Source organism: Colius striatus, chromosome 4 (assembly GCF_028858725.1).
Source record: "Colius striatus isolate bColStr4 chromosome 4, bColStr4.1.hap1, whole genome shotgun sequence".
Taxonomy (NCBI): Eukaryota; Metazoa; Chordata; class Aves; order Coliiformes; family Coliidae; genus Colius; species Colius striatus.
In genome coordinates this window covers 36,298,513-36,310,594 of record NC_084762.1, presented here as the reverse complement: position 1 = coordinate 36,310,594, position 12,082 = coordinate 36,298,513, and the positions used below count along the sequence as shown (strand labels likewise).

At 42.0% G+C, this 12,082-nt stretch overlaps 1 protein-coding gene across 1 annotated transcript; it reads left to right on the top strand.

Moving 5' to 3' along the window:
• Positions 1-1,131: 1,131 nt before the first annotated feature.
• On the top strand, positions 1,132-9,042 carry TIMM21 (translocase of inner mitochondrial membrane 21). Its single transcript, XM_010201125.2, has 6 exons — positions 1,132-1,721; positions 2,951-3,013; positions 3,113-3,210; positions 4,249-4,322; positions 6,109-6,214; positions 6,310-9,042. The coding sequence occupies exons 1-6, from the start codon at positions 1,433-1,435 to the stop codon at positions 6,400-6,402; spliced, it is 723 nt and encodes a 240-aa protein (XP_010199427.2). The 5' UTR covers positions 1,132-1,432; the 3' UTR covers positions 6,403-9,042.
• Positions 9,043-12,082: the final 3,040 nt, after the last annotated feature.

Here is a 12,082-nt window from a genome sequence, read left to right as displayed (position 1 = left end):
GGGGTAGGACGGGGTTGTGGCGTTGTGCACGTAGAGCTGCACGCTTTGCGGTGCCCACCGCCGCAGTGTGGGGTTCCCAAGCAGGCTGTCGTGGGGTACACAGGAAGCCTTAACACACTGAGTAACCGCAGTGGCTCCCGCCATGAGCTGCTGTCGGTGTTTTCCCTAAAGTGGGGTCGTTTACCCTGTGTCTGAGGCGCGAATAAACACACACTGAGCAGAGGTGTTTTGTTGCATATTTGCACAGATATGGGTGCTAGGTGGTAATCCACAAAGGTGGCACACCCAAACAGTGCCTCTCCTGCTGTATTCACACACAAAACATTAGCATATTCTACATTCCAATACTTCTGTGCTGTTATTCCATTTAGTGATTGGTTAATAGTTCATGGCCTGACACATAAATGAGTACACATGTTCACTTCCTGCACTCTCTTTTGGTTCTGGGGTATACATTGGGTAGGTGGGCTGTGATTGTGATCTCACACCTTAACCTCTTCCCCAGTTGCTGCAGATGTTTGATGATTTCATTAGGCAGCCATCCAGCCCTTGGCACCTTGGCAAGAGGTTACCTCCTTATCAGTCTCCCGTCCCTCTTGAAGGATACAGGTTCAAGCAATGCAGCTAGTGATTTATGGTCATCCCAACCTAACCAGTATTACTATCTATGGGCTCGGCATTAACCATTTCTTCTAACCGCCAGACCCTGTTTCTCAAGACACTAAGCTCCTTGCTTAAAGGAAAACTCCACTTTATAACGCACATCCTCAGGACCTGGACAGGCACCCTGTCAGCTTTCCCCGCCGCGCCTCGCAGTGAGCTCGGCGCCGATGCGCTTGTTCCCGGTATGCCGGCGAGACCGGTATCCCAGTCTTCTCAAGTGTTGTGGTCTCCATTCATGGAAACGGCAACTGCATTGCTTCTGCGCACCTATGTGTGCAAGATCAAAGAACAATATATTAACCAAAAAAACCCAAAACACGACAACACTACGTCAACAAACTCAGCTTACAATTGAGTAATTGTCCACTGCAGCGGGCGCGCAGCTCTGTGAGCAGCCGCCACCACGGCCACAGCCCGCCCACACGGGACGGCGGCTGCGCTCGGCATGGCGGTCGCTGTAGTGGTTTCGCTAGGGGCCGTTCCTGGCGGCGGGCGCAAGAGGGAGCCCGTCCAAACTACCGCTCCCAGGGCCCGCTGCTACTTTCTTCCCCGTCCACTCCCGAGATTTCCGCCGTGGTGATGGAGGACGGCGGCAGTTGGCGAGTAAAGGGCAATGGGGCCTCCTGACCTGGAGCACAGGCCGCAGAGCCGCGCTCGGGGCGGGAGGCTACCGTGACTCTTCCCCGGGAGGCCCGCCGGCAGAAACTTTCCGTTTGTCTGCGCTGCCTCGGCCGTACTTGCGTGAGGCACTGGGGAGCCGTGCGCCGGCATGCTGCCCGCCTCCCTCGCGCGGGTGGGACAGGGCGGTGAGGGCCTGCGGGCCTCTCTCTGGAAGTGGCTGCTCGCCCGCCCCGGCCGCGCGCTGCTGGCCACCGGGCCGGGGCTGGGGCTCTGCCTGAGGCGGCGGCAGCAGCCCGCCCTGCTCTTCCGGGCCGCCCGACAGAGCGTGGGGACGCATGCGGGCGGGCCGGGAGCGGAAAAACCCGGCGAGGAGAGCAAACGTGTGGCCGTGCAGAGGGGCCAGAAAGATGAAACTCTGCTGTCGGCTGCGCAGAAAGGTAAGGAGGGCTGTAGGCACTCCTGGGTGAGAGTTTTGTGCGCCGCTCAAGGAGCCTGAGCGCGGAGGAAACTGCTACTGCAGCCGAGATTTTGTAGCCCAAAACTCAGGAATTAAAAAGAAAAATCGAATTTGTAGTGAACTAAGCTCAGTTCTTTTCACGTCGTATTGTTTGCAGCAGTCGATACGTTTCACTGTGTGTGTTGCACAAGCAGAACCAGAAATATGTGGCTTCTTCCAAACCACTTGTTGGTGTAGCATTGTAAGTGACATCGGGGAGGAGATGTAGTAGTATCTCATTTTCCTTTTCACGCACAAGGTGTCCTCATGCTGATGTTAAAACAAGTTTACCTCCAATAAAAGTGTGAAAGCTATACATTTGATACTAGTTTCTTTATAGGATATCCATCAGTTAGGTTGGTCTCCTTCACTTCAGTGAAAAGTGGTTACTACATAGTTAGCCTCAGAAATTTCAAGCGCTTCAGAATGGTTTATGAAGAACACCTTCAACTGACTCAAAGACTGCAAAAAGGACGATGATTAAAGTTTTCTCTGTAACATGTTCACCAAAAGGAACACCTTATCGCTTGTGCTGATCAGTAGTCTCCAAGTTCTCAAAAAATATTTTGTTACAGAAAATCTCTGGGTTTTTTGGGGTGTGTACTGACATATTTTCTCAAAACTAACAGATAAGAACTAGTCACGTAATCTTCAGGTAATGATCTCAATAAATCAAATACGTATTTTGGTATAATACCTCCCTGTTTTATTGCTAACTTGATTGAGAATTCATAAAATGAGTTCTTTTCAGTCAGCATGTGCAATTTATAAGCTTACAGGTTTTTATTTTTGCTTTGCCCTTTCTCTGTATAAGGATTGCAATGATTGTGGGTTTGCATGGTAGCTTAAATACTGCAGTGCTTAATACCTCATTAGTTCTGTGCACAAAAAGTAACAATAAGCTTCTAAAACATCTACTTTTTAAACATTTCGTTTTCTAAAACATCTAGTAGGAAAACAATATAATAAAGTTTAGTACAGGGATATAAACATGCCCTGTACCACATAAAGATGTGGTTTATGGTCTCTTTCTTTTAGTGATGAAGGGGTTTTTTTCTACTAAAATGTTATTTGAGTTGCAGACTGATAGAAGAGCATTTATATAAGCAAGCTATGCAAGTCTTTAATATCCAGAACTATAACTCCCATGTTCTTTTCTGTCTGTTTCAGTGAAAGAAGCTGGAAGAGACTTCACCTATTTTATTGTGGTGCTTGTGGGAATCGGTGTTACAGGTTATTTTTTAAAGTTATCTTCTTCATCAGAAGACACTTTTCATTAATTCCATCTGATTTGATTAGTGTTCTTTCTGCTTTTTGTTGATTCTGTTACAGGTGGTTTGTTCTATGTGATTTTTAAAGAGCTATTCTCTTCTTCTAGTCCGAGTAAGATCTATGGAGATGCATTGGAGAAATGTAGATCTCACCCTGAGGTTGGTTTGTGAACCGTAGTCATAAGTTTGTTTTTCAGTAGTTACTGTCTTTGAGTCAGAAGTTTGCACAAGGAGTCTTATAAGAAAAGCTATAGGAAAACCCACATTGTACTGCAAACACCAGCACATCTGTCTGTGCTTTTAGCTGCCCAGTGGTGGGTCAGCCCCAGATTGGAGCCTGCATTAGGACAAGTTAAAGCAAGCACTGAGCCTGAGTGAATTAGCCTGCTAAAAGCCAAGTTCAGTGAGTGTACTACAGCACAGCAACTGATGCAAATACCATGTCTGCCCCTTCAGATCATGTGTTTATGTCCCCAGACAGCAAGTCTCATAGCATACCTGAAAGTGCCTACTAAATGTAGTATGGAAGAGGAGTTCTGCAGGTCAGGAAGACAACTGGTCCTGCTTAAGTTTTGCATATCTGGCCTGTTGCCTTTTCTCAGCACGGTTATTCTGTTGGAACACTTCACTAGGGTTATGGCATTCAGGGGAGCACTGCATAAGTATCCAGAAATTTAAGCTCTTAATTTGCAACAAAGTTAGCATTCCTATGGCTAACAGGAAAAGAGATAGTAAAAATCACACTCTCTAACCAACTTTAAAAACGAGGTTAATATTGAACAGTAGTATGTCTTTTAGATAATGTGAAGGGGAGTGCATCTGCATTTTAAACTCTGAAACATTATTTTGGAGAAGCCAAGCAAATATGTCAGGTTTTTTTCCTTTTAACACAAAATTTCAGTATGTATAAAATAGTAAGAAGAAAGATTAAAATGTCATAATCTCAGAGGATAGTACAGATGAAAGATATTAGCAGGATTTATTTTATACATTTAATATGTGACTCAAAAAGTAAGGAAGTACTGGGGAATTTTCCTTAGAGGTTTTTTTTCATAAACTCTTTTATTCTTGTCACGTCAGACTCACAAGGGACATTTTGTGGAAGGAAAATGCATTCACAACAGGCATGAGCTGATACTGGAATATCTTGTTTGAATGTGATAGCTTCTGACAATTCAAACCTCTTTTCTCTTGTAGATAATCGGTGTTTTTGGTGAATCTATTAAAGGTTATGGGGAGGCAACAAGAAGAGGAAGACGACAGCTTGTCAGGTGCCATGTGGTGTTTGCCCATACAGATATTTTGGGTCACATCATAGCAAGTTAGATCTAGATTAATGAACTGTATATGATGTACCCTGTCACTTTTGAGTGAAAATGAAAGCAGGCTTTTGCAGTACTTCTTATGTGGCACATACCACTAATTTCAGTGCATATACAATATAAAATGCTAATTCTGACTGCCTCAAAACAGGCAGTGGTCAGCATAGTAAACATAGAGCTGGTCTCCAAAACAGGATGAGTCTGAAAAGCGTAGTACAGAGGCCTAGGCATGCATCTGCAGGGATCTCACTGAAGCTTACAGTCTGAAACCCTCAAATACAGTGAAATTGTTCTTTGAAAAAAAATTCTTTGTGATTTCTTTCTCCTTTTGAAGCAGTGGTTTTTATCAGGCCAGAAAGAGAAGAGGATACTAAGTTTCAGACTTTGAAGAACCCAACTTGCTTTGTTGAAAACTAGGCTGAGTCTGACCGTGTGGTTTATAGTCACTGCAGTGACTAGCGTCCCAAGCTGATAACACAGTATTTACTGCCCATTTCTTATATGGCTTTTGGTACGTGAGGTCACATCTCTACTGTGCATTTGACAGAACATCACTCACCTAAACCGTTTGTGAGTGTGTCTTTATTGTTCTTTTGAGGGAAAAAAATAGAACTAATTCCTAGAAAATGTAAATCTTCCCTTTACTATAACCCAATGGGGCTTTTCTTTTTATTGGGTTTTTTGATCTGAATTTATACAAGGATATTTCATACAGAGTAGTGAGACACAGAAGCCTAGATACACAACTTAAACCATGGAATTGAGATTTATTTATTTTTTCTTTCCAGAGGAAGGTGAATTTTGAGCTGAAGGACTCTGTAAGACTGTAGAGTTTGTGTCTGCAGTATAAGAATGACCTTAAATGTCTCAAAAATGTACAGAGTTTTTTTTTTTTAATGTGAATGCAGTAAGGCTTTTCATTCTTTTTTCTCTGTAACCCATCATGTCAACTGTATTGGAAGTTTAGTTCACAGTGTGTATCTGGGTGTGACTGATAGAAATAAAAGCTTAGTCATATGCAGCAGTTAGTAATTTCAGTAAGAAACATAAACTGGCAGCAGAACTCCAGTTTGACCATTAGTGTCTGGAAGTGGTTGCCATGAAAGTGATGTGACTTTTCCATTTACTTGAACATAACCTAACTTAAGTCTAAGTGTCAGTATTTAGGTTGGAGATCTGATATCGGTGCCAAAGTTACACAACTCCAGTAGAACAAAATTATTGCCAAAATAAGTAAAGCATAAAGTAAATTTTTGATGTGCGTTAGTGAACCTGATAATTAAGTTGACAAAACATTCTTTGTGTGCTTTGGCTTGGTAAATTAAGTGCTTAAAAAACTCAAAACCCCATCGGTCTTAATGATGTGGGTGTTCCTTTTGCGATGGCAGGCTCTGAATTTGGTGGGGTTTTTTAGAATAAAGAGAAAATTCCAAATCTTCAGCTATTGGATTGCTGTTGAGTTTTGAGGGGAGGAATGGGGTGAAGACATTTAAGCACTTCACCTGTTAATCCTCAAATGCTAGTTATTTCTTCTAACCCCACTAGTCCTTATATGCTCACAGTAGAGCTTGGAAAGAGTAGTAGAGAAGGAACTCTTGGTAGCGTAAGGACTGCATCAGAATACAGTTTCTCACAAAACAGTTAAACAGCTCCTTTAAATAAGAAGTTTAAATTTGCAAATAATATATATCCTTGCTGTGTGGGTCAGGAGTTTGTTCTGTTTTGCTCTTTTTAGTCATATTGAATACGTGAAGGATGGACTGAAACATATGCGTTTGAAGTTCTACATCGAGGGCTCTGAAACAGGGAAGCGGGGAACAGCCCATGTGGAAGTCAAAGAGGTATGTACAATTGCTTGATGTAGCCCACAAGCTTCATCTTGAATTTAAACTACAAAAGAGGAAAAACAAACAGACTGAAATTGTTTTCCTTACAGAATCCCGAGAGAGGAAGATTTGAGGTCCGCTACATATTTGTGGATGTTGACACCTATCCTAGAAGAACCATTGTCATAGAAGACAACAGATAACCAGTCATCAAAGTTGCTGCCACATCTCATCGAGTACTGGAAGATACTGGTGTAGCCAGTCTACACATGAATTGTTTGTTCTCAATTGTATGTTGTGGCTTTGGGGTTGTGTTGCAGGAAGTAGTCATTTGGGGCCTCCGTGAGGGTCTTTCATGGTAACAGACAGGATTTGAAGTGAAGCCAATGAAACATAGTAGAGCCATCACTTAAGATAAATACTTTTGACATGGGAAAATATTGGCTCATAATAAACAGCTTAATGCTGGATAATACTTCTGCACACACAAAAAAAGTGTCTTCCAAGATTTTAGGTTGGGATAGGGAGTTTTTTGTCTTCCTTTGCTTGGATTTCACACTATCACTGTAATAAAGTGGTATTTTAAGTGTGGACAAACTCACTGTTTTCATTCTGGATTCCTTTGTAGATATGAAGGTAAAATAGGAATTTATGTTAGTTATGCAAAGGAGATCTAGCACAAAGGCATGTAAAGAGAGGAATAGTAGAGACATGCACTCATGACCAATGACCAAAGACAAAGATTTAGTTATTGATGTCTTCTAAATAAACAGGACACAGAACAGCGATGGTATCTGCCCCTTCCAATTTGTGCCATGCTGCTTCACAGCATTGTAGCTCATCAGCACTAACCCACAGTATTTCCATTAACTAAATCTTCTGGGAATGAGATTCACAGAGGTTTATCCAATATAAAAAGCTCAACTTGTGACCAGATTTCTCACAGTATTTCTTCCACAGTGTAACATGGCAGGAAGCAAGTATTACCCTGTGTATTAATAATCAGACTCATTCATGCTGATCGGTCAAGCAGCACCAACCAAAAAACTTCAAGCTTTGGCTTCTTACCTTTAACCATTTTCTTAAACACCATCTAATGCCTTCTTTCAGAGTTACCTATCCAAAATCATGAGCTTTTTAGTTCACTAGTGAATTATCTCTCTTTTAAGCATACAATTAAGCATTCATTTCTCAGCCCATATTATAAGTTCTAAAGTTGATACAATGCCAGAAATACACATAGACCTTCAGAAATATTTTAGTGGGCCATCCCGTTCTCTCTCCCAGTAATCTCATTTGCTTAATCATAACAAACATAATATTTTGTTAGACCTGGTGAACTTTGCTTTATAATTATCACTGCAACCGTGACTTTAGTCAGATCTTCATACTGTGTGCAAGTCTTCAATGAGGAGGAATCGCACACTGATCCCAGTTTTGTGAGCAGAGCAAAGTAACCACACGTTATAGCAGAGCAGCCACCAATATCAGCCTGTGTTAAACTCTGCAAGGCATTTAGTGCTTCTACACTTTATACAACATAACTGACTTCTGTGCAGCCCAAGGAGATTTTTACAAATCTCTGAATATCAGATTGTCGGAGAGATTTCATATCTGGTAGTTTCAACAAAGTTATAAACTTGTCTGCTTTATCCCTTGGTGGGTGCTTGTCAAGACTAAGTCCAGAGTTTTACATATAGTCAAAAGCAATGGAAGTCGGTGTTGGTGGCTCCTTTTTAAGTATGATATCATCACCATGAATTACCTTTGATAAACTTTTCTTTTTACTTACTGACATCATTAGTGTCTCTCTGGAAAGGTGTCTTTAAATAATGAGAGCAATTGCCTCCCATTGTTCTTCAGATTTTTTTGAAAGCAATGGAGTCAATAACAAATTTTGACTTATGCTTGTGACTCTTCCCAGTTCTTTGCAACACACTTGCCAAAACTTTGTCAGAAGTTTTCAAGCCAATGTCACTGATTTATAAGCTAGTAAAAGAGGAAAAAAGGAAAATACCTGAGGCCCTGTCATGGGTTTGTGTGAAACTGTTTCTGGTAATGGTGAAGGGCTGTAAAGATGGCTCCTGTAAGAAGTTGCTCAAAACTCCCCAGCTTTGAGCCAGACCCACTTCTGGGGATGAGCCTATTGGGCACCTCCACGATCACTTTTTAAGAAAAAGAAGCCAGAAGAGGAGGATTCTGGCTGTTTTTCCTGGTGGTCCTTTTTTTCTGGCTAGCGCTGGTGGAAGGAGTTGGAGGAGAGAGAAGCAACCATACGGACCCCATAGACAGCAAGGAAAGAGGAGATGTGCTGGAGCAGAGACTCCCCTGCATCCTGTGAAGAGAAGTGGTGATGCAGAGATTTGTTGGCAGTTCGTAGAGGACCCCACTCCAGGGGCAGTGACAGTGCCAAGAGGAGGCTGTGAATTCATGGGAGAGCAACGTTGCAGCAGAAGGTGCCCAGAATGCTGCTGCCCACAGAGGAGTCTCATGCTGGAGGAGTTTGTGAGCAGAAGCTGTAGCTGTTGGAAAGAACTCACACCAGAGAGACTCCTTAAGGACTCTGTCCTGTGGTAGGGACTCCACATTGGAGCAGGGGAAGAATTCAAGGAGTCCTCTGAGGAGAGAGAAGTGGCAGAGCCCATCTATGAGAGATTGACCACAATCCCCATTCCCTACCACCCCGACCTACATTGAGAGGGGAGGAGATAGAGATAATGGGAGCAGTGAGCTGAGCCTGGGAAGAAAAGAGGAATGGGGGAGGGAGATCTTAAATTGCTGCTTGTAATTTTCTCATCATCCTACTCCTTTTTTTGCTTTTATTCCTCTGTTTCTTGTGGGTAGTAGAATAAACTTTCTTACTTTCCTCTCTGAGTACTGGAGTCTGTTTTGCCCAGAACTGTAATTGGCAGCGAGCCCTCCCTGCCCTTGTCTTAATCCACAACAACCTTGGTTATCTCCCATCTCACTGGGGCCCCCACCATCCTAATGAGGGTGGGAGTGGGTGGGAGGCAGTGACTGTTAATGGTACTTCATTGCTAGCTGGGTGTAAACCACAACAGGTTCTCATTGTTTCATTGCAACCTGCTGCACTACTGGCTGATAGCATTACATATCAGGCTTACCTGCCACCGCTTCTGTCCACTTGCTGTAAGCATGTGTCATACCATGATGGTTATTGAAAAACATGTCTGAAAGAGTTTTTGTCATTAATGCAAGATGGAACACATTTGTCAGAGCACATCAGAAGTACTGCAAGCTGTTTAAGTTTATAATCAAAGATTACTAGCCTTAAGCCCATACTATACCTTGATAATAATTCTTCAACTTTCACAATGGAAGACTATATGAAAATACACAGTTTAAACTAGAAAATGTAATGCTACTTTTGCCCTCCCTTTATAAGTTCCTACCATATCAAGCTGCCTGAAAACCACCATAAACTTCCACGTCAACAAAGGAACTGACAGGCTAGGTCATCTGCATCCCAGCTTTGCTTTCTTATTAATCTAGCTGTGTCTTGTTTTCAGTGGGCTTCACTGCTGGAGAAAGGAGTACTTCCTAAAATAAGATGTAGAAGATACTCATTTATAAAAAATGATATAGATACAGCAAAGAGACCAGCCATTAGGTTCACTTTTGCCTTGCTGTAGAGCCTTGTTTACACTGAAGAAAAAAACTCTCAGGCTAGAATCTTTCTAGGGAGGGAAAGACGATGGCTTCACTTGATGTTTTTTCAAGAGTATAGGTATGTGAAACTCTGTCAGGCTTGTGGAAAGAATTAACCATTGGGGTTAATGTGTATGTTTGGCTCCAACAGATTATGGATTTGATTATTTGCAACCAGACTTATTTACAGTGGTTTTTTCAGTGGCAAGAACTTCATAACATACATGGCAATATAAGGTATTTCAGGAGTTGTGAGAAAGAACTGACTCTTTGGAAATTAGGTCCCTGGCTGCTTGTTCCCTTTGAGATACCAGAATAGAAGTTTTTAAAGCTCTCAGTACCATAGCCTTACGCCAGGTGCACTTGTCATAGTTTGGCATTTGTGTCAGGCCTCACTGTTGTGTTCCCTAGCTGGGAATAAATGCTGCAATTACAGATGTCAAAAAAAGTCTTAACAAAGTCAACAAAATTATGCTGTCTGGCCCTTTGATATCCAGTCCAGATCTATATAAAATGGACCAGAATTGGCAATGAGGCAGAAGACACAAGTGTCATTTAAAATACATGGATGGGCGTTGTCCACAGTACAACTGACCTTCATGATTTCATGGAATCACCCCCTTGAGGGTTGGAAGGGACCTCAAAAGATCATCTAGTCCAAGCCCTCTGCCAGAGCAGGACCACCTAGAGTAGATCACACAGGAACTCATCCAGGTGGGTTTCAAAGTCTCCAGAGAAGGAGACTCAACAACCCATCTGGGCAGCCTGTTCCAGTGCTCCCTCACCTTCACTGTGAAGAAATTTTTCCTTGTGTTTCTTTGCAACCTCTTATGTTCCAGCTTGTACCCATTGCCCCTTGTCCTATCATTGACCATCACTGAGAACAGCCTGTCTCCATCCTCCTGACACCCATCCTTTACATATTTGTAAATATTTCTTCATGGTACTATGTCTGTCCAAAGTAAAAACCTCTGTTTTATGATTGCATTTCAAGAAACTGGAGAATCCAGAGAAACACGTCAGGGAATTACTTTCAAGCTTATTTTTTGTTAGGGTAGTCCCAATGTGACAGGGTTATAAATAAAATATTTCTTATCCTGTACATTCATAGAGTGCACTGTCATTATTTTCACAACTCATCTTTCAACAACTCATCTCAACTCATCTTTCTCCTGTAGAGTTGCAAGAAAGCAGGTGGGAGAGTACACTTGCTCAAAGCAGCAGGATATACATCCATAGTGGTACCCTCCACATACCCTCCCATAACAAAAAAAAAAAAAACCCTCACAGGCTAGAAAGGAGCTGCAGTGGAGAATTATATTATATATAAATTATCAATGCATAACATGTTGCTTTGTAAACAGCAGAATACTATAGAGGCAGGATAATATTTTGCTTCTTAAAAGTGAAAAAATGAAATTGCCATTATAAATTTTAAGTATTAATTTTCACTAGGAACTGCTAATTGCTCTTTCCTAACAAAAGCTTAACTTGTTTTTATTTTGTTGAAGTCCAAGGAACGTAGCAAATCAGTCTGTCCCAATGTGAGAAGGGATATAGAGTCCTTTTGGGGTGCCTTCAGGCATCCTCTTTGCTGAAGTTGCATTGCACAGCCTATCATGCTAGGGGAGCTTTAATACTTGTAGCCCTCTATCTGATGGTTTCCTTTTCTTTTGGCCACCTCCCTCAATGTTATCAACCTCACAGAGAAAAGGGACCTCAATATCTGTAATTAGCTTCTGACATTTGCATATTTATAATGGCATGGTCTGTGCCCCTGAATAAATTGTTTAACATGGGTGGTCTTTTTACTATGCAATGCTAGTTACTCTCGTTGGCAAAAGGCCACAGAAATGCAGAGGCTTTTTAGCCCTAGAAATGATCTCCTGTAATTCCAGGAGACTGTTATTTCCTTGAAAACTGACTTTTCTGTGAAATAACTATAGTGCCCAGGAAAGTAGTGAACTCTATCAGTATACTTAGTTAAATTTTGTTTGTTGCAGAATTAATAAAAATATCTGTGCTCAAAACCTCCTTCTCCTTTACAAAATTAAAACATTTGAAATGCTGTTTTTCCAGAAACATTATGTGGCAGACTACTCAAAATGAGGTAGGTGTGCAACTTGGTCTTAACTTTCCTGTGCCTGCCTTCAATTTTTTCAGTACCAGAACTTGTGTATGTAGTATAGGCAGCCAACATCCTTAGAGCCAGTT

Bases quoted from the DNA above. Each gene is read 5' to 3' on its own strand.
- TIMM21 (XM_010201125.2), top strand. From the start codon at position 1,433: ATGCTGCCCGCCTCCCTCGCGCGGGTGGGACAGGGCGGTGAGGGCCTG. The intron at 3,014-3,112 runs GTTATTTTTTAA...ATTCTGTTACAG, and splicing joins TGTGGGAATCGGTGTTACAG to GTGGTTTGTTCTATGTGATT. The intron at 6,215-6,309 runs GTATGTACAATT...TTTTCCTTACAG, and splicing joins CCCATGTGGAAGTCAAAGAG to AATCCCGAGAGAGGAAGATT.